This window comes from Pelobates fuscus, chromosome 9 (genome assembly GCF_036172605.1).
Source record: "Pelobates fuscus isolate aPelFus1 chromosome 9, aPelFus1.pri, whole genome shotgun sequence".
Lineage (NCBI taxonomy): Eukaryota > Metazoa > Chordata > Amphibia > Anura > Pelobatidae > Pelobates > Pelobates fuscus.
The window spans coordinates 141,584,260-141,609,057 of NC_086325.1; the positions used below are offsets into that span (position 1 = coordinate 141,584,260).

Here is a 24,798-nt window from a genome sequence, read left to right on the forward strand (position 1 = left end):
GCTGAATCAAGGGGGGGGGCACTGGGTGCTGAATAAAAGGGGGCATAGGGAGCTGAATCAAGGGGGGGGGCACTGGGTGCTGAATAAAAGGGGGCATAGGGAGCTGAATCAAGGGGGGGGCACTGGGTGCTGAATAAAAGGGGGCATAGGGAGCTGAATCAAGGGGGGGGGCACTGGGTGCTGAATAAAAGGGGGCATAGGGAGCTGAATCAAGGAGAGGGCACTGGGTGCTGAATAAAAGGGGGCATAGGGAGCTGAATCAAGGAGAGGGCACTGGGTGCTGAATAAAAGGGGGCATAGGGAGCTGAATCAAGGGGGGAGGGCACTGGGTGCTGAATAAAAGGGGGCATAGGGAGCTGAATCAAGGGGGGGCACTGGGTGCTGAATGAAAGGGGGCATAGGGAGCTGAATCAAGGGGGGGCACTGGGTGCTGAATGAAAGGGGGCATAGGGAGCTGAATCAAGGGGGGGCACTGGGTGCTGAATAAAAGGGGGCATAGGCAGCTGAATCAAGGGGGGGGCACTGGGTGCTGAATAAAAGGGGGCATAGGCAGCTGAATCAAGGGGGGGCACTGGGTGCTGAATAAAAGGGGGCATAGGCAGCTGAATCAAGGAGGGGCACTGGGTGCTGAATAAAAGGGGGCATAGGCAGCTGAATCAAGGGGGGGGCACTGGGTGCTGAATAAAAGGGGGCATAGGCAGCTGAATCAAGGGGGGGGGCACTGGGTGCTGAATAAAAGGGGGCATAGGCAGCTGAATCAAGGGGGGGCACTGGGTGCTGAATAAAAGGGGGCATAGGCAGCTGAATCAAGGGGGGGGCACTGGGTGCTGAATAAAAGGGGGCATAGGCAGCTGAATCAAGGGGGGGCACTGGGTGCTGAATAAAAGGGGGCATAGGCAGCTGAATCAAGGGGGGGCACTGGGTGCTGAATAAAAGGGGGCATAGGCAGCTGAATCAAGGGGGGGCACTGGGTGCTGAATAAAAGGGGGCATAGGGAGCTGAATCAAGGGGGGGCACTGGGTGCTGAATAAAGGGGGGCACTGGGTGCTGAATAAAAGGGGGCATAGGCAGCTGAATCAAGGGGGGGCACTGGGTGCTGAATAAAAGGGGGCATTGGGAACTGAATCAAGGGGGGGGGGCACTGGGTGCTGAATAAAAGGGGGCATAGGCAGCTGAATCAAGGGGGGGCACTGGGTGCTGAATAAAAGGGGGCACTGGGTGCTGAATAAAAGGGGGCATTGGGAACTGAATCAAGGGGGGGCACTGGGTGCTGAATAAAAGGGGGCATAGGGAGCTGAATCAAGGGGGGGCACTGGGTGCTGAATAAAAGGGGTCATAGGCAGCTGAATCAAGAGGGGGGCACTGGGTGCTGAATAAAAGGGGGCATAGGGAGCTGAATAAAGGGGGGCACTGGCTGCTGAAAGAAAGGGGGCTCTGGGTGCTGAATAAAGGAGGGGCTCTGGGTGCTGAATAAAGGGGGGGCTCTGGGTGCTGAATAAAGGGGGGGGCTGCTCTGGGTGCTGAATAAAGGGGGGGCTGCTCTGGGTGCTGAATAAAGGGGGGCTGCTCTGGGTGCTGAATAAAGGGGGGGCTGCTCTGGGTGCTGAATAAAGGGGGGGCTGCTCTGGGTGCTGAATAAAGGGGGGGCGGCTCTGGGTGCTGAATAAAGGGGGGGGCAGTTGGTACTGAATAAAAGGGGGCCTCTGGGTGCTGAATAAAGGGAGATATCAATGGGTGCTGTATAAAGGGGGAGAACTGGGTGCAGTGTAAAGGGATATATCAATGGGTGCTGTATAAAGGGGGAGAACTGGGTTCAGTGTAAAGGGAGGTATCAATGGGTGCTGTATAAAGGGGGAGAACTGGGTGCAGTGTAAAGGGATATATCAATGGGTGCTGTATAATGGGGGGCACTGGGTGCTATATGAAGGGAAAGAAATGGGTTGTTGTATAAAAGGGAAGACACTATGTGCTTATCAAAGAGCATGCTGTGAGTCTTTAATAAATAAATGCATCTGTATAAAAGGGATACACTTCGTACTGAGTAAATGGATGCACAAGCTGCTGTATAAAGGGGGTGCACAATATGATGAACACAGTGTGGGACACTTGATTCAGTTTAAAAAGGTGACAAGGGAACCATTAGAATAAGATACACAGGAGACCAAATACATGGAAGATGATCTGTATAAAGGGGACACAAAGCATTGATTTGAAGGAGAGTGCTTTGTCTAATGGATTTCACCATTGCCATCATCATTTTAATAAAATACACTAAAATCTGAAATGACTGCTTTATAATCCTAAAATACAGTAGTATGGGCAATGTTAATAGCTCAGATTGCAGCTACCATTAATGGGGTGTATTTAAAATTACAATGTAAATCTACGATATGAAACATTTGTAGTTATTGTGATTTTGCAAAAATAAAGAGGCAGATCTGATCGGAGATTTTAAACTGGTACAAGCTTCTTACATTTACTGGAAGGTTATTCTTCAGCTGCAGAGATCTGAAGGACACTTGACCCACTTTGTATGGTTTAGATAAGAATATTATGTAAAGCGCTGACAGTGGAGTGGTGGTTAGGATGTGTAGGGAATATGCTGCTCAGCTCGAGTGATAGTTTTTCAGAGAAATGATTATGAACTTGGCCAGAAGGATGGAGGCATGTCTGAATTTAAGTGGAAGCACATTAATTTTTGTTTAACAAATTGCACTGGTGTTTTTTCGAGAACACATCCCAGATGAAAGTGGCATAATATTTGTTATTTCTCATTTAAGTGTCGGCAGACAATTTGAGCTGGACGTAAAAGCGGTGCGCTATAATTCCAAATTAAAGGTACACTATAGGAACCAAAACAACTTTAGCTTAATGAAGCAGTTTTGGTGTAAATATCATGCCCCTGCAGGCACACTGTCCACTTCTCTGCAATTCAGGAGATAAATTACGTGTGTTTGTTTATACACCTCTAGTCACACCTCCCTGCATGTGACTTGCATAGCCTTCCTAAACACTTCCTGTAAAGAGAGATCTAATGTTCAAACTTCCTGTTTGCACATTCTGTTTTAATTTAGAATTTATTTTCTTCTGCTTGGTTAATAGCCTTATATAAGCTTCATGTGTGTGATTAAAGTTAAATTTACTGAGCTGGAGATGTTGCCAGGGAAACATGGACAGGAACAAAAGTGATTTAACTCATAAATAGCTAAGAATTGAGCAATGAGGCTGCAGGGGCATGAACAAAAACAGGAAATAACTTTTAAAAATATGACAAAGAATTGCCAATGAGGAAATATTACTGGTCTAAATGTCAAAATATCTTAATTCAACCAGTATTCTGTATGTAAGAAGTAGAAATATTTTCATAATTAGTGAATGAGTTGACATTCTCAGCCTCTCATATGGGTATTTAAGCATCGGTTGTCAGTGATGTGCATTACTCTGGCTCTTTGATAAACAGAAATATACATTCTCTTTATTATTTATTTTTTATTTTATTATTAACCCCTTAAGGACCAAACTTCTGGAATAAAAGGGAATCATGACATGTCACACACGTCATGTGTCCTTAAGGGGTTAATTTGTGTTTATTAATGCATATGTATGGCACAGTACAATATATTTGAATATACTGATTCAAACTAAATTTCAGAACCCTGCCTGCGAGCTTAGAATCTATTTCTACTTTTGTCTAAATAACAAAACTGTGAGATAACAATCTATCAACTGCTTCTCTTGTGACTAAACTTACAAGAACATTTAATAATCAGATCATTATGTTTTTGTTTGTTAAATTGTTCGGGTAACTGATTAAGCCAGGCTACCTGCTTGTGCCAGTCTCCAAGAATGGAGCAGTTCTGTGCCTTGCCCTGACGCACTGTAATCACGAAGGGGCATGGAACCATTGTCTTAATCTGTACATATGTATTGTCCTCCTGCTATAACAACTGTATAACTAATATCAATACTCCAGCGATCAAACTACAAAAAATGACGACTTTCACTTTACTGCAGTGTAACCCATAACATCAAATACAGTCATACGATGCTACATAAAATATCTGTAAACTGTATATATAATTACTGCACTTGCGATTCCTTCTTTTTACTGTAATGTAACCTTCAAAGTACATAAGATGGCAGTATGTAAGTAAAATATACGTATGTACAGACTCTAAGGACGTATTTAAATGCTAGGTAATTCTGTTTTCTCTAGCTATTTTGTTAAACACCCACCTACATGTAAGTTGGTGGTTTACCTAGACAGAATGGTGGGAGTGAGTGTGTGAGCTTGACTGAAGCAGCACGGGGTTTAGATGTTATGATTCGTTTAATTGGGTGTGCGTGCATTTTCTCTCCAGAACTTACCGACATCATTGATCATTCCATGGTAACTGTTGTGTGTGTGTGACAAGACAAGGCATCGCACTTTGATGTCTAGGCTTTGCACTGTTTGGCATTATCCACTAAATTTGGATGGAAATCGCAAATTATTTTAGGAATAAATGGCCATGGTGAAAAAAAAATTGCTTAGTTTGGAAAAAAAATTCCTGTTTGGTTTACTTGACTTAAAGGATCACTATAGTGTCAGGAAAACAAACTTGTTTTCCTGACACTATATAACCTTTAGTTCCCCCTCCCCCTCCCGCTGGGCTGAAGGGGTTAAAACCCCTTCAGCCACTTACTTTAATCCAGTGCCTGGCTCCCTCGGCGCTGGTGACCTCTCCTCCCCCTGCCGACGTCAGCTCCGGAGTGGAGCGGAATGCGCATGCGCGGCAAGAGCCACGCACGCATTCAAACAGTCCTTACGAAAGCATTTCTCAATGCTTTTCTATGGACGCTCTGCGTGCTCAATGTGATTTTCGCGTCCAGCGTCGCAGAAGCGCCTCTAGCGGCTGTCAGGAAGACAGCCACTAGAGGCTGGATTAACCCTGCAATGTAAACATAGCAGTTTCTCTGTGTTTGCATCTGAAGAGTTAAAACCTCTTGAGCTGAAGTGGTCTGGGTGGCTATAGTATCCCTTTAAGATTCACAGTTCTCCAAGTGGATTAACCCCTAGGTTTTAAATATCTGTGTATTCAATGCATGTATTTCACTGGTTTTATTTTTGTATTGATCTTTAGGAGTTCTATTGTGTGAAGATGTTTAATCAACAGCAGCAGCAGTTCCACCAGCTAATGCAGCTCCAGCAGCTTCTACAGCAACAACAACAGCAGCAGCAACACACCGTACAGCACCAACATCAAGCACCGCGGTGAGAGAAAAAAATGTGTCAAGGGCTGGCAAAGAGTAATAGGACTTGTAGTCCAGCAGCTGACAGGGCTGCAGTTGGAAACTTACAAGGTTGTTCAATAAAGTTTTAATTGTTGAGAAATCACAGTGAATTTCATATTTTAGGCCACGGTAGCCAAGTTGTATATTTTCAGTTTGTTCCTTTACTCCAAGCATGTCAAACTCAAAGGCTAGCACGGGCCAAATAAACAAAGGTTTACGTTTATGTGGGCTGCAAAATAACCCAAAACTTAAATTTTCAAACGTAGGTTTGTTTTGATAAGTAAAGTATAAAAAAAAAAAATCAGCATCCCCCTCTACTAAACCCCAGTTCTCCCCTCTATACTAAATCCCTCACCTCTACTAAATCCCAGTCCCCACTCTATACTAAATCCCAGTCCCCACTCTATACTAAATCCCAGTCCCCACTCTATACTAAATCCCAGTCCCCACTCTATACTAAATCCCAGTCCCCACTCTATACTAAATCCCAGTCCCCCCTCTATACTAAATCCCAGTCCCCCCTCTATACTAAATCCCAGTCCCCCCTCTATACTAAATCCCAGTCCCTCCTCTATACTAAATCCCAGTCCCCCCTCTATACTAAATCCCAGTCCCCCCTCTATACTAAATCCCAGTCCCCTCTCTATACTAAATCCCAGTCCCCTCTCTATACTAAATCCCAGTCCCCCCTCTATACTAAATCCCAGTCCCCCCTCTATACTAAATCCCAGTCCCCCCTCTATACTAAATCCCAGTCCCCCCTCTATACTAAATCCCAGTCCCCCCTCTATACTAAATCCCAGTCCCCCCTCTATACTAAATCCCAGTTCCCCCTCTATACTAAATCCCAGTCCCCCCTCTATACTAAATCCCAGTCCCCCCTCTATACTAAATCCCAGTCCCCCCTCTATACTAAATCCCAGTCCCCTCTCTATACTAAATCCCAGTCCCCTCTCTATACTAAATCCCAGTCCCCTCTCTATACTAAATCCCAGTCCCCCCTCTATACTAAATCCTAGTCCCCCCTCTATACTAAATCCTAGTCCCCCCTCTATACTAAATCCCAGTCCCCCCTCTATACTAAATCCCAGTCCCCCCTCTATACTAAATCCTAGTCCCCCCTCTATACTAAATCCTAGTCCCCCCTCTATACTAAATCCCAGTCCCCCCTCTATACTAAATCCCAGTCCCCCCTCTATACTAAATCCCAGTCCCCCCTCTATACTAAATCCCAGTCCCCCCTCTATACTAAATCCCAGTCCCCCCTCTATACTAAATCCCAGTCCCCCCTCTATACTAAATCCCAGTCCCCCCTCTATACTAAATCCCAGTCCCCCCTCTATACTAAATCCCAGTCCCCCCTCTATACTAAATCCCAGTCCCCCCTCTATACTAAATCCCAGTCCCCCCTCTATACTAAATCCCAGTCCCCCTCTATACTAAATCCCAGTCCCCCCTCTATACTAAATCCCAGTCCCCCCTCTATACTAAATCCCAGTCCCCACTCTATACTAAATCCCAGTCCCCACTCTATACTAAATCCCAGTCCCCACTCTATACTAAATCCCAGTCCCCACTCTATACTAAATCCCAGTCCCCACTCTATACTAAATCCCAGTCCCCACTCTATACTAAATCCCAGTCCCCCCTCTATACGAAATCCCAGTCCCCCCTCTATACGAAATCCCAGTCCCCCCTCTATACGAAATCCCAGTCCCCCCTCTATACGAAATCCCAGTCCCCCCTCTATACGAAATCCCAGTCCCCCCTCTATACGAAATCCCAGTCCCCCCTCTATACGAAATCCCAGTCCCCCCTCTATACGAAATCCCAGTCCCCCCTCTATACGAAATCCCAGTCCCCCCTCTATACGAAATCCCAGTCCCCCCTCTATACGAAATCCCAGTCCCCCCTCTATACTAAATCCCAGTCCCCTCTCTATACTAAATCCCAGTCCCCTCTCTATACTAAATCCCAGTCCCTCCTCTATACTAAATCCCAGTCCCTCCTCTATACTAAATCCCAGTCCCTCCTCTATACTAAATCCTAGTCCCCCCTCTATACTAAATCCCAGTCCCCCCTCTATACTAAATCCCAGTCCCCCCTCTATACTAAATCCCAGTCCCCCCTCTATACTAAATCCCAGTCCCCCCTCTATACTAAATCCCAGTCCCCTCTCTATACTAAATCCTAGTCCCCCCTCTATACTAAATCCCAGTCCCCTCTCTATACTAAATCCCAGTCCCCCCTCTATACTAAATCCCAGTCCCCCCTCTATACTAAATCCCAGTCCCCTCTCTATACTAAATCCTAGTCCCCCCTCTATACTAAATCCCAGTCCCCTCTCTATACTAAATCCCAGCACACCCCCTACTAAACCGTGGCCCTTGTTTTAAAATAAAAAAAATCAATATTAGCCAACAAGCAGATTCCACTCACATTGCCGCTGCCAGTATACGACTCCAGAGTCCAGCCTCTGGTATATCCCCAATGGAGCCATAGTGGATTCTCCCGCTACTCCTTAAAACCCTGTGAAGGTGGAGCACTGACCCACACACACTCTCTGACAGACACACTCACACACCGACTGGCAGACACACTCACTTACTTGGAATGTGAAATGGCATTACGTGCCTCCAGGTCCTCCACTGTCCAGCCGCGGCAATCGCAACACTAACCCACACACACTTATTCTCTGACAGCCACACACACACACACACACTGACTGGCAGACACACACACTTACTTGGACTGTGACATGGCATTGTGTGCCTCCATGCATGTCCAGGTCCTCCACTGTCCAGCTGCGGCTATTGCAACACTTACTCTCTGACAGACACACACTCACTCTCTGACTGATAGACACACACTGACAGACACACACACACACTCACTGACAGACAGACACTCACTGACAGACACACACATTTATGCATTCTTGCACACATAATATTATTTATTGTTCCCTACCTTTGGGAGCTGGTGTGAGGTCTCTTCCTGGGGTCTCCCTTCCTGCACCTCACTGCTCCCTCACGGGCGCAGTTTAGTGATGCCGGAATATGACGTCATATTCCGGCACCTGGCATCACTACAGAGAGCGCGCGCAAGGGCGCAGGAAGACCGAGCTCCCTCGCTGCCGCCAGCCACCTCTCCTCCCGGCCGAGTACATTTTAGCAGAGTAGGCACCTGCAAATTGGAGAAAGCTGGTGCCTACTCTGCCTTAACATGTCAAACTCGTGGCTCGCCGGGCTGCAAAGATATTCATTGTGGGCCGCGAGTTTGACATGCTTGATCTTCTCCATTATGTGAAATTCACTCTCAATTCCCAACAATTCACACTTTAGTGAAGAAGACTTGTTTAGAGGAAATGTCTAGTTTACAAAATGCATATATTTTTTTAATGCAATTGTACAATGCAGATGAAAATACATATTTCTTTGTTTTTGGAAATCCTCTTCCTAATTGTCTAAAATCATACCCTTTCTCAGCTGCAGAAGTTGATTCTCCTGCTATGTTGATCTTCCTTTTTTTGGCCAGCACAACCTTCCTTCTCAAATACTAATAGAGAAGCATTGTGGGCACAGGAATCGTAATTGAACGCTAGCTCAGATAACAGACTAGTGAATCTATACCACATGTGGAAGAAATAAAAAAAATACATGAAAATAGGCGGATTTGGTCTTGAAATAATGTTTAAAGGGATATTGTATTAGGAATACAGCATTGTATTCCTAATGTTACGGTGCCTTCTGGTCCCACTATCCCTCCTTATCCAATTCTTCCGCATTGGGAGGCTATTGCGCAAAAACGGCAAAACGCTGTGCTGCACAAATCAGCATCTCGTCATAGAGACCCATTGAATCAATGCATCTCTTTGGGCAGCTTTCAGCGTCTCCATGCAGAGCGTGGAGAAGCTGAATGTCCGTGCTTCACACCATGCAGCTGTGATCCAGGAAGCACCTTAAGACCGTCTAGGCATGTCCCTAGGCAGTAATGTAAACACTGCCTTTTTCTGAAAAGGCAGTGATTACATTAAAAGGCCTCCAGGGACAGGTTATAGACACCATAACAACTAAATTAGGCTGCAGTTGTTTTGGTGACTATAGTGTCCTTTTTAATTCTTCTTGGGATATCCTTATCTTATCTCACACAGGATGCTGCTGGAAGGAGGCAAATATGTTTCCTGGCATTAGTTGACAGTTAACAGAACTGATAACATTCTGAGCAACCTGGAGATAAGAGCACGCCCAAGTCCTAAAGCCAAACATTTGTGCTGATGATGAATACAAGATGGGGAGAAATTGATGTATCTTTTTAGGAAGGTGTGTGAGTCATACCTAGTGATGTGTGGGAAGGGCAGCAACAATGAAGTAACTGAACTTCGAGAAAGCAAAGAATTGAGCAGTGTGACTGCAGGGGCATCATTTATGTTCCAAAATCAGTTAAATTAGCTCAAGTGGTTTTGATGGTTATATTGACCCTTTAAGTGAATTTGTCAGCAAAAAAATAAATATATTTTTAATTAACATTCTTTACAGTTCTGGCATTTTAGGATATTTCAAAAAATGCATTTCAACGGGGGCATAGACTATATTTATCATGATGTGTATGCCCTGCTCTTGACTATTTGCTTGTTTTGATTATTTTTAAAGAGTCTAGTCTAGGTGACCAAAGGCATTCTTTGTGTTATGCAAATCTCCCCCAGTGGGTTACTAGCAGTGGTTGGGCTTACAGAGGAAATCCTTTGTTTAAGGATAGCAGCTGGGCCCATGTAAAGAACGTCATGGGTCTCAATGTATTCCTCCCCCCGTTTTAGCGTTGTGTACTGTGGGTTGAGAAACTTTTGAATTGTGTGGACCATTTGAAGGGCCTTACGGATTCTGTGAACTTGCTCATGATTTTTCAATTAATGAATTACTGGTTGAGATAACTGCATGTTTCTTCTGATAAGAGGTCACACAAGGGTGAATGGTCATATTTTCTCCCATTTGGAAGCTACAGATTGGTTAGGAGATCTTAGCCAGGTTGCAGTACACAGCCAATGGAGAAGCATTAGAAGATGACCCTGCTAAAGAGTCAGCAATCTGTAGAAAGGAAAAAAAAAAAGATGGCACCACCCTGGAAAGCCCTTTGCAGTAGCTTGATGCACTTTAACCCCTTAAGGACACGTGTGACATGTCATGATCCCCTTTATTCCAGAAGTTTGGTCCTTAAGGGGTTAATGTGCGCCTGGTGTGGTACATTCAACTATAGAACCAACAGAATGGCTAGCAATGTATGGCTTGTTAACAACATATATATTTAATAATTTGGCCACTGCCATTCAGTCAATACTCTGCATATGTTTTTCTGAGTTGATCACAAAGAGGCCTGTGTCAGAACTGATATTCAGGGCAGAGCAGGAGAACCCTCCTCAAGACTGTTATATTGCTGTCGATCACAGTAATATTCCTCAGCAAGTGTGAATACATTGTGTTCTGACGCAAACGCTTTGCTGGAAGTAAAACCAGAATGTCGTTGCCATGAAGGACAATTGCCCTGCTTGGTAAAGTGTGTCCAAGAGCAGGGGCCAATCACCCCTGAGAGTGGGTTGGACCATAGCGCGGGTGTTACGCTATTGTAACACCCACAGAGCCTCTGACAATGGTAGCAGGATTGAGAGGCAGAAGGCAAGTACTAATAAAACTCCGAAAGCATGTAAATATAAATGTATCCCTGTGATAATTATTTTTTTTATTGCTTTAGGAGCAGTTACATGTTAAATTGAACCTGGAATAAAAGGTTCACTTTAAAGCTTTGTGCCTTTTTTTACGGGTCTGTGGACAGATAGAAAAAAAAAACCAGGACTGGAAAGCATGTTTACGTGTTTTATAATCCTTGCCAAGACTGCTGGCTACAAATACAGTAAAAGCTGTAAAAGCTGTAAAAGCTCCAGAGTGAACCCAGATGGTAAGTTTGCTACTGTTACTCTGCCCAATCTGGTTAATAACATGAGAAACGTTAAAGGATCACTTTAGTGTCAGGAAAACAAAGCCACTTACCTTAATCCAGCGCCGGGCTGGTGACTTCTCCTCCCCCGCCGACGTCAGCGGAGCCGAATGCGCATGCGCGGCAAGTGCCTTCTCAATAGCACTTTCTCAATGCTTTCCTATGGACGCTCTGCGCGATGGAGTTGAAATGCACCTCCAGCGTCGCAGATGCGCATCTAGTGGCTGTCTGGAAGACAGCCATTAGAGGCTGGATCAACCCCAAACGTAAACATAGCAGTTTCTCTGAAACTGCTATGTTTGCATCTGAAGGGTGAAAACCTGAGGAACCTGGCACCCAGACCACTTCATTGAGCTGAAACTGCTGTGTTTTCTTCTGAAGGGTTAAAACCTGAGGGACCTGGCACCCAGACCACTTCATTGAGCTGAAACTGCTATGTTTTCTTCTGAATGGTTAAAACCTGAGGGACCTGGCACCCAGACCACTTCATTGAGCTGAAACTGCTATGTTTTCTTCTGAAGGGTTAAAACCTGAGGGACCTGGCACCCAGACCACTTCATTGAGCTGAAACTGCTATGTTTGCATTGAAGGGTTAAAACCTGAGGGACCTGGCACCCAGACCACTTCATTGAGCTGAAGTGGTCTGGGTGACTATAGTTTCCCTTTAAAATGTGCATGTTTTAATCCTACCTTTAAAGGGACACTGTAGTCACCACAACAACTTCAGTTTAATGAAGCAGTTTTGGTGTATAGATCATGCCTCTGCATTCTCACTGCTCAATTCTCTGCCATTTAGGAGTTAAATCACTTTGTTTATGAACCCTAGTCACACCTCCCTGCATGTGACTTGCATAGCCTTCTTAAACACTTCCTGTAAAGAGTCATCTACAGTTCTGTTTAATTTAGATTTTCTTATCCCCTGCTATGTTAATAGCTTGCTAAACCCCGCAAGAGCCTCTTGTATGTGATTAAAGTTCAATTTACAGAGCAAGAAATACAATTGTTCAAAGTAAATTACATCTGATTGAAAGTGAAACCAGTTTTTTTTTTTCATGCAGGCTCTGTCAATCAGAGCCAGGGGAGGTGTGACAAGGGCTGTGTAAACAGAAACAACGTGATTTAACTCCTAAATTGCAGTGAATTGAGCAGTAAAACGTGAGAGGCATGATCTATACACTAAAACTGCTTCATTAAGCTAAAGTTGTTTAGGTGACCTTAAGCTGGTCGATATTATCCCTGTGGTTTACCAGTTAGCCAAGAAATCTGTTACTATGTAGCAATTACAAACAAACCTTGGTACTGGTTCTCTCACATGTTTGAGCTAGTGACAAACACTTTTATTTTATTAATGTATCACTAAAGTAGGAAATATGTAGAATCAACAGACTAATTGCAAATTTGAGGACAAAATAATTACACTGGAAATATTCTCGCTCTTTTGTTTCTCCAGCTAAGCTATTCCAGCCTAAAATTAGCAAATCCATGATCAATATACTGTTTCACCATAATTCAAATTGTTATCTAATCTTAGATAATTATTCGGGTTTTCTTGCTATCCCATTCTCTCTGAACAGACCGATGCAGCCGCCTGTACAGCATCAACAACCCCAGCAGATGTTGAACCTGACTGCGGCCAATCCAGCAAGACTTTTAAATGCTCATCCCATGTTACAACGAGCTCTGCTCATGCAACAGATGCAGGGTAAGTCTACGAGATCCATACCGTCACTGATATGAAATACATGAAACACAAAATGATCAGCGATATTGCATTAACACGATGTCATGTTATAGGGACACTGTAGGGACCATAAGAATTTAATGTCATTGAGTTGGTTATAGTGCCCGGAGTCCCCTGGTACTGTCCTCCTATTTCTTTCATTAAGTGCTTAAACCATTTTCTAACACTAAATAAGCCTGGCCCCCATTATAAGTATAGATAAGGCTTCGTTCTAGCCTTATCAATTCATCTCGGCATTGGGCACTGTGACAGATGGGCTGACTCTTGGTTAGCATTAAAACATTAAAATTGTTTGAATGCTGAATGGATGGACAGCACCTGGGCACTGCAGATGCTATAACCACGTCAATGAGAGGAAACCATTACAGTGTCTATAGTGTCCCTTTAATGTTGCCTCTTCCTCCTCCTTTTATAGTATAAATTATGGAAATGTTCATCTTAATTATCTTCTTGTAGGGAATATTCGGGGTCTTAGCATGGGAGCCCCTCCGATGCCTCACTTCTTTTCAGCGGCAGCCAGACAGTCCATCCTAGGAACCCCTCCTTTGGGAGTGACCGTTAAGGCTCCAAGAATGGGATTTCCTTCAATGCCTTTCCAACAGCATCACCGCATGTATCAGAAGGTGAGAGAACTATTGTTCATCAGAAGAAAGAAAACCACAGTGATGATTAAAGGGAAAAATTGGTTTCACTACAAATCTCGGGGCAGCAGATCTAGTAGACATGAGAGTGCCGTCAGTCCACAAGAACAATTTAACCTGAGGTTTTAACAGGGTTGTAAAAGAACTGTGAACACCACTTCTCCGTCTCTGCTAGTATTGTTATAGCCATCAATTAACCAGCAGTAAATGACATAACGTCCCGACACACCCTGTATTAGTGCAAACTTCTCCAGAGAGCTCTATGGAACCTGGCCACAGCTTTTAATGCAACCTTGCAAGGTAGGGCAGGAACCAGGACCTCTCACTTTGGCATTCCCAGAACTTTATGATCAAATAAGGACATGGATATGAGTAGCCTAAAACATGTTTATGCCCATTTTAGTTATGGAACCTGCATGGACTCAGATTGATGGCAATAGTGGCACAGATGATAATTATTCCAATGCCTGTCCTGAAACATACCCTATCTCCTGCACTAGATAACAACCAATGTAGAAAGCAGGGTTTTTGTGATTGGCAAAGGATGTCGGATGTCCTCTATTTTGACAGAAAATACACAATACTAGAAAACCGGTTGCTACAATGCAAATAAAAGAGAAAACATAGGGCAATATTGCCATATATAGGGAAATATGTAAATGTGTAAAGATGCACTCGCAAACCCCAATTGATTGAAGGCTTATCAATGTATTAGAGGATATCTTCGTATCGGTATCATGGCATATAGGAGAGAAACGAAAGATAATAGTGCAGAGTTTCTATGGCAAAATAAACCTTTTAATAAATATTGCACTTACAAGAGAAAATCAATTCATATGCATATCACCGAGAAGTAGCTCAATAGGGAAGCAGGAACTCCTTCAGACAGAGTGTAGAATAGATGAGGTCCTTCTGGTATCGCCAGGTAAAAGACAGGATAAAATAGCATAAAAAACTCAAAAAAAGACACATAAAAAAAACTAAAGCCTTAGCTTAGCCTCTTGTATAAGCCAGTAGTTCTCAACACATTAGTTCTCAGGGCACAACCAGGATTTAGGCAGTTTTACTGGTTCTTTTCCAGTGTTAATTATGACAAAACCTTGTCCGTTGGAGTGCTTTGGGAGTTTGAAACCACTGGCGTAGGCAGTCCGACTGGAGATTTGACTTTGATTTTTCTAGCGCATTCACACTATATATTAATAATATCTGTCTTTACATATGTGTTGTGTCTAACAGGGCCTATACTAATGATTTGATGGGTATGTCTTTCTGGCTGCACTGTTAGAATTTTAACTAGCTCTTGTTAACATGGGCGAGGGATCAGTTCACCCAGGAGTCAGGTTACACATAGTGAGTTGGAAGAGAGCTAAGGGATTAAGACTTAAGTACTGGATGACAGATCACATTTTCACTGGTTCTTTATGAGGCCTTTAGGAATAATGACCACAAGATACAGCCATAAAAACCATAAATTTCAGGAAGAAAAAAAAAAAGAAAAACATATATATGTGATAATTTTATTGTACTGAAAAGAAAACCATGGCTGAACTGCTTTAAATAAAATGCAAAACACAAGATCCAGCGCACTCATTCATCCACTAAACAGCAACTTCAAAGCTCACAGATTTTAATAGTTAAAAAAACAAACAAAAAAAAAAACACCTAATCTTGACAAACATAATAATTACAGTATATGATCATAAGCCTGCCACAACGTCAATGTACCCCATTTTTGGCACGTCCTACTCTAACTGCCTAATGTCTGCTCTTATGAGATTAACTTACTTGGGGAAAAAAACTTCCATCTGGGGCTCTCTGCAGTACAAGGTTAAATAGGGCACTGGAATGAGGGGCGCAAAACCAGGGAGTTGGCCTAGACTCTCAAATATATTTACATATAAAAACCAGGGGCTGCACTCACCTGAACATTCATAAATGGGTACTGCTGGGGCCATTAAATGAAATGCAGGTAGATGAGTGAAAAGTATTTTCCCAACTCTGGCACAAACTGATTAGTACATTTGACTTTATCCATGCAGGACCATTACAGAAGTTATGACCGGAAGAGGGAAGGTGGTCAAGCCTCAACCATTCAGGCCAAGGACAATGACAACAAGCTGTCCAACAGAGTAGAAGCTGAGCTTCCGCCGGCAGCCTCTGAGGCTGATGAAAGCGTTGGCTCATCAGAGGGTGAGAAACCTAAATACACATACGTGGAAAAGGGAAAGCACATGACTCAAGATACATGATTACTTTCTGCTTTGATTTCAATAGAGACTCTACATATTCTATATCAATAGTAGACATCTGGAGGTTTCATAGCGATATGCTGACTATTTCTTTTTAAATGGGAGTAGACAATTTCTGGTATCTCGGATGCTGTGCATTGCATATCCTCACAGGGCTGGCATGGCTTCATGGGAAATGTAGTCCACTGCATCTGGGAAGACATAGTTTGCCTACTACTATTTTGGGGCACTTTAAAATCTATTGATAATGGTTGTGATGATGCAGGCCAATAAGTCCTGTCACCATGTTTTTTTTTTTTTTTTTATTATTCTTAATTCTTTATTTTATTTGTGCATAGATATGACAATCAGGTTTGCCTTGCCACAACAGCTAGGGCAAACATTTCAAGACATGGAAAGACATTTCTATGGCATGTGACAGTACTGCACATTTTTTATGAAAAAATGTGTCAGATTTTCCACACCTGAGAAAAATATTGTGTGATGTTAATAAAGTACAGGACATATTTCTTCGCCAAAAATATAGTTTTAAATTTGATCTTGCGGAGTTTATGCTGGAGTTAAAACTTTAAAAGAACACTACAAGCACCTTGCATCCAGCTCTCAGTTCCGGCTTTGAGGATGCAGGGAGCATCACCCGGTGGACCCCAGGTAAGAAGGTAGACTGTTAGAAAACTGTTTGACTACTTAAATGTGGGAGTAAGGGGGACCTGGGTCATGCCTGGCACCATAACCTCCACAGTGCGACGCTTGGAGTGTTTTTTTACGGAAAAGGCAAGAGGACATGTTTTTCACATTGAAAAATATTTATACTTAAGTCTTTTTTTTAAGGCATGGTAGATCTTATATTCTTGTGGACAGTAGATTAATCACTAATTCCAAGAACACAAAAGTAATTTATAATTATGTCTCAATTAGTTTTCACCTTGCTGATCATCCGTATTTGAACATTGTGCTAGTTATTTATCCAGTATGGATTTGTTAATTTCTAGTATCCCTTAAATATATTCTCCACCAACTCTTCCGTGATGACTTTCCATGTATACACCTCTCTTTCTGAAAAGCATATTTTTTTTTCAACCCAAACTCTCTCTGCGGCTTCACGGCATGAATTATTGTCTTGCAGCTTTCATCCTGTACTTTTTGCTAAATTCCTTAATGTATGTTGAACCTCTATTCCCCTGCTTCATGCCTCTTTATCTCCCAAAATGAAATTTCACATTGAAGAAGGAACCGTTACACTTTACGCAAGAGTATATCCAGCACATGAAAGTAGTTGTTGCTTGTACTGTTATTTTTTTTTTATTTATACTTGGATCCATTTATAGAACTACATAGATATCTCAAGGAAAAAGGCACAGTCAAGGCATTTTATGGAAATGCGACTTTTCCCATAATCCCCTAGTACAGTGAAATTGTGTCAGTAAATGTTTTTTAGTAGGTTGCAAGACTCAAGGTATGAAAATTGTGAAATAAAGAATATAACCACAAATCCAAAAATGCTGATTTTAAAGGGACATTATGGGCACCCAGAACACTTTATCTCATTGAAGTTGTCTGAGTTCAGTGTCCCTGTCCCTTTAAACCTGTATTGTAAATAATTACTTTGCATTTTTAACTCCAGCTCTAGTGTCCGTCTTCCAGGCAGCCACTCGATGCGCCTACTGGTGCTTCATAGAGTTTATCTCTGCTCTGCATGAGGATGTCTAGTGTCGTCTTATCCCCCATAGGAAAGCATTGATTCAATGCTTTCCTACGGGGAAGCCCTAATCGGCAGCACTCACCATGACGTCAGAGAAGGAGGAGACAGAACCAGTGCAGAGGGAGGTTTTGTATTCCTAAAACTATAGTGTTCCTTTATTTTCACAGTAGCAAGTATAGTGAAAATTTGGATTATTAAAAAAAAAAAAAAATGATAGATGACAGTAGGAAATGGTGAACTCAACAAGGGATGCCCAAAGAATTGGACTGAAAGCTGGCATAATCTGTTATAACAGAAACCGGGTAGGAATTTTAAATAGCTTTGATTCCAAACACCAGGAAAGGAATTTATTATATTTACCTCTATCCTGGAACTGATCTTTGATCCCGGTCAATAATTTATACAAGGTGTGTCCTTCCTTCTGTCACTTAATAAACAAAACAGCATTTCCACCGGTCAGTCAGCATATAAAGAAAGATAAAGAAATTATTGGGGAGATTTATCCGTCATTTTCTGAAAAGTACTACATAGATTTAAAAGGGGGTGAGGGGGAAATCACCAATGTAATGTGCCTCTTGGCTCATAAACCGAACTGAACTGGAATATAATTAAAGGGACACTATAGGCACCAAAGCAATTCTAGGTTATTGAACCAGTTTTAGTGTATAGATCATGTCCCTGCAGTCAAACTGCTCACTTCTTTGCCTTTTAGGAGTTAACTGGACACTAGTCACCAGAATAACTCCAGCTTAATTTCAGAGAAAACGCAGTTATATAAATTGCTGACTAGTAGCACCCTTAAGTGGCGGTCACTCAGTCTCCTGGCTATGACTGATCTAACCTGCATGAAAAATGCTTTTGTTTTCAATCAAATGTTAACTTGCTTTAGAAGTTATTATCTCCCGCTGTGTAAATTTAACTTTTAACCACAGAGGAGGCTACTGCAGGGTCTAGAAGGCTATTAAAATAGCAGGAGATAAAACATTCTAAACAGACTGTGCAATAAATGAAGTCTAAACATTAGATCTCTCTTTCTGGGAAGTGTTTAGGAAGGGGAGGTGTGGCCAGGGCAGCTCGGACAGAAACAAAAGGGATTTAACTCCTAAATAGCAGAGAATTGAGCAGTAAGAGTGCAGAGGCGTGATCTATACACCCAAAATGCTTCATTAACCTAAGGTTGTTTTGGTGCCTATAATGTCCCTTTAATATACATTAGAAAGAAAACGTAGCATGAATAAAGGTCAACATAAGTTACAGGTGATTTTTAATAACACAAGCAATAGCTATTTTTAGATGCCGGTTTCAAAAAAAGTACTCCCAAACCTGACCATTGTTCTTTAACCCCTTAAGGACACATGAGATGTGTGACATGTCATGATTCCCTTTTAGTCCAGAAGTTTGGTCCTTAAGGGGTTAAACAAAAATCAAATGTCATTCAGAAAGATGAAGTATGTTATTTTACAGGGCCATTAATTCGCTTGCAAAGAATTGCATTACTCTCCCATGCGGCAGTTAACAGGGTCAAAGTAAGAACTATCCAGTAACTGGTTGAAGATAAACATGTCCTTGACTGACACTTTTCCGCTATTTATGCTGGTTGCTCTCCCCTCCCCTCCTCTTCTCCCCATTTTGGCTTTGTACCCTGTGGCTTTCTCAAACTTGTCATTGCAGACTCCGAAAATCTAACTGAATGCAGCATTATCGACCCCCTTGAGCCCTCAGCCAAGAAAGCAAGGAGGTAACTCTTAAGCAATCAGATAGAGCTGCATTTATTTCTGCGTCACCGTGTCTCCCTCTTGTTGTGTGATGTCCAAACTCTCTCTAATTACATATAGTCTGCATGTTATTGTCTCTTCTGTTTTCTGTATGTTGCATCATTCACTATATATCTGAATGTTTCTTTCATTATCCACACCTCTCAAGCGAGAACACTTACATCTTACTGGGGAAGCCTGGGCTTAGGTGTTTCAGAACCTTGACAGGCATCTGTGACATAGTCCATTGGCCCATTTCGAAATATATCTATTTACTGCAGTTAAAATATATTGCTAGAGTGAGCTGTGATAATCATACACACCCCAATGTGAGTTTTATTGCTCTGGCATTCTGATACACTTGTAGACACCGCAGATTATTGTGATTTTTTTATTTTATTTTTATTGTTGTGGTGCTCTGTGATACGCTTGTAGACATTGCACATGATCGAGATCATTCACTAAACGTAATCTTTTGCAGATTTAAATCCAAATGGCAAAACTGAGGCCAAAAAAAATAAAAAATAGTCGCCACAAAAATTGTGGCGAATATTGCGGAGTTGCTGAATGTTTCTTAATCAGCTATTTTTGCCTTTGTATTTTTGCAAATTAACTCAGATTGGAAAAACCAACGCAGGAGTCCTATTGCTGTGGAGCTCATACATACTGCTCATTAACAAACATACTGCTCAAGACAGTTGAATTTAGGACTCAAAGAGGAATACTTGGATAATTGGGAATTCCATGCTAACAATTACAGGGAAAATGATTTAATTACAACTTAATACCGACTTAATTAATTGAACACCTCTTCATCACACAGACCCTATTTACATATAGCGTACATTTCAGTCAAAGATTTTAGTTTATTTCCAAATAGATAGAACACACCGTGCTCATAGAATACCATCAATAATCAAAGTAAAGCAAAGGGAACAGTTATTCAGTAAAGCGTGAAATGTCAGGAATTCAAAGCGAATTTAAAATGTTTAATTAAAACCAGTTGAAAGATCAGCCATGTTTTTATTTTGGCTATCCCTATAAGTTTGCATGAGCTTAGCATATATTACACGTGGACTTGTAGCCCTTTTTGACTTAATTTCTTTGCCTTGTCTGAAAATAATGTCCATGAACACATAGCACATATACCAAGGCACCCCTGTAGTCCACCAATAAAGAATCTTTACTTTATTTTCAATTACTAATTTTGATTTAAGAGAATTTGGGGCATATTTATCAAGGTGCTGTTTGGGGTGCAAACATTTAGAAACATTCTATTGGTTTCCACGGTGATTGCACATTTTTAGCACCTATATAGCCCTAAGTAGCATCTCTTTTTTTATTTTATTTTTATAAATCTCACCCTATGACTTTCTCAAATAGACACCAGCAACTTAAAATACTGTGTAATATGAATATGTTTTGTAAAACAGTATTGCCGTATGTGGATATAAAGATTGTTTTGATTACCATTTTTGGTGACTGTCTCCATGTCTTACTTTATAGACAGGGCTTCAATCATTTGTGTCGGTCTTTTTTTTTCCTTCTGTCAAAGAATGTAACTTTCTGATCTCGTACTGATTGTCGTTATTTTTATATTTATTTTTTGTTAGCAGCTCAGCGAATGATGTGGAGGAGGCTGCATTCCCAGCTGGAGGTAAAAAAAATTTTGTAAAGCTACCTTAGATGTAGATAATGTAAACCAAACATGTCAAAATGTAAAGGCTAGCACGGGGCAAATAAACCGGGTTTAAGTTTATGTAGGCTGCAAAGAAAAAAAACTGAAATTTTCATAGAAACATAGGTTTATTTTGAAAAGTACAGTATATAAAAAAAAAAGCACCCTACTCTACTAATCCCCAGCCCCCCTCTACTAATCCCCAGTCTCCCCCCTCTACTAATCCCCAGCCCCCCTCTACTAATCCCCAGTTACCCCCCCTCTACTAATCCCCAGTCACCCCCCCTCTACTAATCCCCAGTCACCCCCCCTCTACTAATCCCCAGTCACCCCCCCCCCTCTACTAAACCCCAGTCCCCCCTCTACTAAACCCCAGTCCCCCCTCTACTAAACCCCAGCACCTATTTAAAAAAACTAAACAATATTAGCCAACAAGAAGACTCCTCTCACATTGCCGCTGCCAGTATGCGACTCCGGAGTCCAGCCTCAGGTATACCGCCAATGGCGCCGTCCACACCCTGTGCCAAAGCGGATCCTCTCGCTACTTCTTGAAACCCTGTGAAGGTGGAGCACGTTGACGTCACGTCTGAATGTGGCATGGCGTCGCATGCCTCCGTGCATCTCCAGGTCCTCCACTGTCCAGCCACGACCATTGCAACAATGGCTAACACACACTCACTCACACTGACACATTTTTGCACATACTTAGAAATCATTTTTATTGCTCCCTACCACTGGGAGCTGGTGTGGGAATCTTCTATCTGGAGGTCTCCCTTACTGCTCCCTCACGCGCACAGTTTAGTGATGGCGGGCCGGAATTACATCATATTCCGGCACCCGGCATCACTACAGAGGCGCGAGGAGCAGTACAGACAGAACTTCCCCACTGCCGCGTCCTTTCCTCCCGGACGGGTACATTTTAGCAGAGTAGGCACCTGCAATTTGGGGAGAGCAGGTGCCTACTCTGCCTTAACATAAAGAGAATCAACACACTAAAGGAGGAGACTATATTTAAAAGAGGAAACTGCCACAATAAGAGTACATAGTCTTAAATTAGAGGGACAAAGGTTTAAAAATAATATCAGGAAGTTTTACTTTACTGAGAGGGTAGTGGATGCATGGAATAGCCTTCCAGCTGAAGTGGTAGAGGTTAACACAGTGAAGGAGTTTAAGCATGCGTGTGATATGCACAAGGCTATCCTAACTATAAGATAATGCCAGGGACTAATGAAAGTATTTAGAAAATTGGGCAGACTAGATAGGCCGAATGGTTCTTATCTGCTGTCACATTCTATGTTTCTATGTTTGCCAGGCCGCAAAGATATTATGGGCCACAAGTTTGACATGCTTGATGTAAACTATCTAGCACGTAATATAGCTGAATGAGATACTAAGAACTTTCTCCCCATTGATTGGTTAACACCTGGATATTTAAATCAACTAATGATTTAAAGGAACACTATAGTGTTAGCAATACAGACGTATATTTCTTTCTTTTTTTTTAAGAATTGCTTTCATATAAGAATATTGCAGCTTGGGGGCGTGGCCAAGCAACGGAGCGAGCAAGACGTGTCTGTGTGGAGCTCCTGCTCAAAACGCACAAAACTAGCTGAAAAGCCACAAAATTACGGTACAAAGCCCTCCAAATCGAGGAACAAATAGAGCTGAACACCCCACAGAGAGATGGGGCGAAGAAGTAAGAAGCTCGCCTGCACAGAGGGCTCTCACCAACCCGACATCAGGCGATCCTTTGACAGGTCGCAGCACCCTCCGCAGCCAAAGATGGCGCCGGACAGGCCTAGCAGCGCCAGTGAGTCGGATGCGTCCAGCGAAGACGAAGACCCCCAAACCGAGCAGCCTACAACCGCAGTGTACAGACAAGGGGACTCCGACTCCGATGATTCGCCCTCTACGAAAGGCGACATCAAAAGACTACTACTGGACCTGCGGGAGGTTTGGAAATCAGACCTCGCTGGGGTACAAGCAGAGGTGGCAAACATCACCACGCGCCTGGGGGCCGTAGAAACACGAGAAACTAACAGAGACTCGGTACTTACAGAGACCACAACAAGGATGGAGGCCCTGTCACAACAACTCCAGAGCCTATCCCGCACTGTCACAGCGATCGAAACGCGCCATCGGAAGAGAAATGTGCGCATCAGGGGAGCCCCTGAAGAGGTAGGCCCCGAAGCACTACTAGAGTACGCAAATAAAATTGCAGAGTTAATGGGAGCCAGGCGAGTGGGAGAGGCACGGCCGATAACTGCAGCTTTCAGGATCAGAAAGGCCCCAACAGCCCCAGCAGACGCCTCTAGAGACATCATTGCCATCACTAGGGACGTTTCTGTCAAGGCAGCGCTCATGGCCCACTCCCGAAAATCGCCTACCACCGCTGTGGATAACTACAGTATCAGAGTTTTCGACGACCTCCCCTTCACAACCCTGATGGAAAGACGTAAACTTATCCCAATCACAAGCCAGTTAAGAGATAGCGGTATCCGCTACCGTTGGGGAGCAACAGGTACACTGGTCGTACCCTACAAAGACACTGTATTGTCGCTATCACCGGAGGAAGACCCCACAAGATTCCTGAGGGACTTACAACAACTGAAGGCATCACTTCTGACCCAGGGCAATAAAAGGCCCAAGGACGCGTCAGGCGGGGAAGAAGAGCAAGACAACGGCTCCAGAGCAGAGACAAAAAGGGGTAAACCACGCCAGCAACATCCCTCACCGCACTGAGGGGGAGAGACAGAATCAGCTACCTACCCCTCTCCAGGGGTCTGATGGCAGCAGAAAGCTACATGCACTCACACCGACCTCATTGCCATCGGAAAGGTTTTACTCTCACATTGTGCCTTCAAGGTTATATCGCAGGACATGTATAACGGAGAGGCTCTTCTTAAGCCTTTCCCCATTGGTAACCACTGTTTGTCTCGTATGGACTTAATGTTAATAGTTTCTTTACTAATACCGTGATTTTTTTTTTTTTTTTCTTGCTTCATACACTGGCATGTTTTTGTTTAATAGCATGAGTAGCTGGCACCGCATGGCGGGCAACCCTATGTCCTGTGACGCTCAGAGATGCACTCAGAGGGTAGCATAGACATTGGGGCCACAACTTATAGTCTGAAACACAGGGGCTCCCACCGACCTAGCGGCAGGCTAACTGACAGGCCACGACCTGATGCTAGACAGAGGACACAGAGTACACGACTGACAGAAGGTACTCACACACGTAAGACACGGGGACAGATATGAGGGGAAGCCTTGACTAAACGGCCATCCCGTTACCCTCCATGTCAGAGACTCAAGCGCCAAAAGCCAATCACTATAGGACACGGCGTCCCCCAGCAGAAGCAATGTAAGCCCCTTATGTAGTGTATATAACCACAGGACACACGACGCCAACCGACCCCAGGGCGAATACATGAGTCATAAGCGACAGCCATAAATGTATAAAACTGCCACTTCTTCCAGTGCCTCACCGCACGATTGGTCCCCCTACGATAACACCATATACCCCAGCTTATACAAACCGCACACCATAGTTAAGTATCAGGTTAAGCTTGTCTCAATCGTACCCCATTCACAAGCTCGCCTATAGGCCACGACGTAAACACGAGTATGCATCCGGTGAACTTAACCAGCCTGTCTCTGGATTGCTGCTGTTTGGTGGAAGCACAGTGAGTTTAATTACTATACCAAAGGTAGCATTTGAACATGCACAATTAGACCACCTCATTGACGTGATTCAACCATCGACTGATA

The 24,798-nt window shown here is 43.2% G+C and overlaps 2 protein-coding genes across 4 annotated transcripts in view; one reads left to right on the plus strand and one right to left on the minus strand.

Moving 5' to 3' along the window:
* ZER1 (zyg-11 related cell cycle regulator) overlaps positions 1 to 24,798 on the minus strand; it is a 491,045-nt gene that overhangs the window by 44,134 nt on the left and 422,113 nt on the right. The gene's annotated exons all lie outside the window — the stretch shown is intronic.
* Positions 1 to 24,798, plus strand: part of CIZ1 (CDKN1A interacting zinc finger protein 1) — a 37,805-nt gene that overhangs the window by 469 nt on the left and 12,538 nt on the right. For 2 of the 3 annotated variants that reach the window (XM_063432601.1, XM_063432603.1), the window contains exons 2-7: positions 5,124 to 5,254; positions 12,837 to 12,964; positions 13,460 to 13,626; positions 15,684 to 15,834; positions 19,267 to 19,333; positions 20,963 to 21,006. In XM_063432601.1, coding sequence (XP_063288671.1) covers positions 5,142 to 5,254; positions 12,837 to 12,964; positions 13,460 to 13,626; positions 15,684 to 15,834; positions 19,267 to 19,333; positions 20,963 to 21,006 — 670 coding nt within the window. In that variant the 5' untranslated portion in view covers positions 5,124 to 5,141. The remainder of the gene's footprint in view (positions 1 to 5,123; positions 5,255 to 12,836; positions 12,965 to 13,459; positions 13,627 to 15,683; positions 15,835 to 19,266; positions 19,334 to 20,962; positions 21,007 to 24,798) is intronic. The other variant, XM_063432602.1, reaches the window with a different exon arrangement.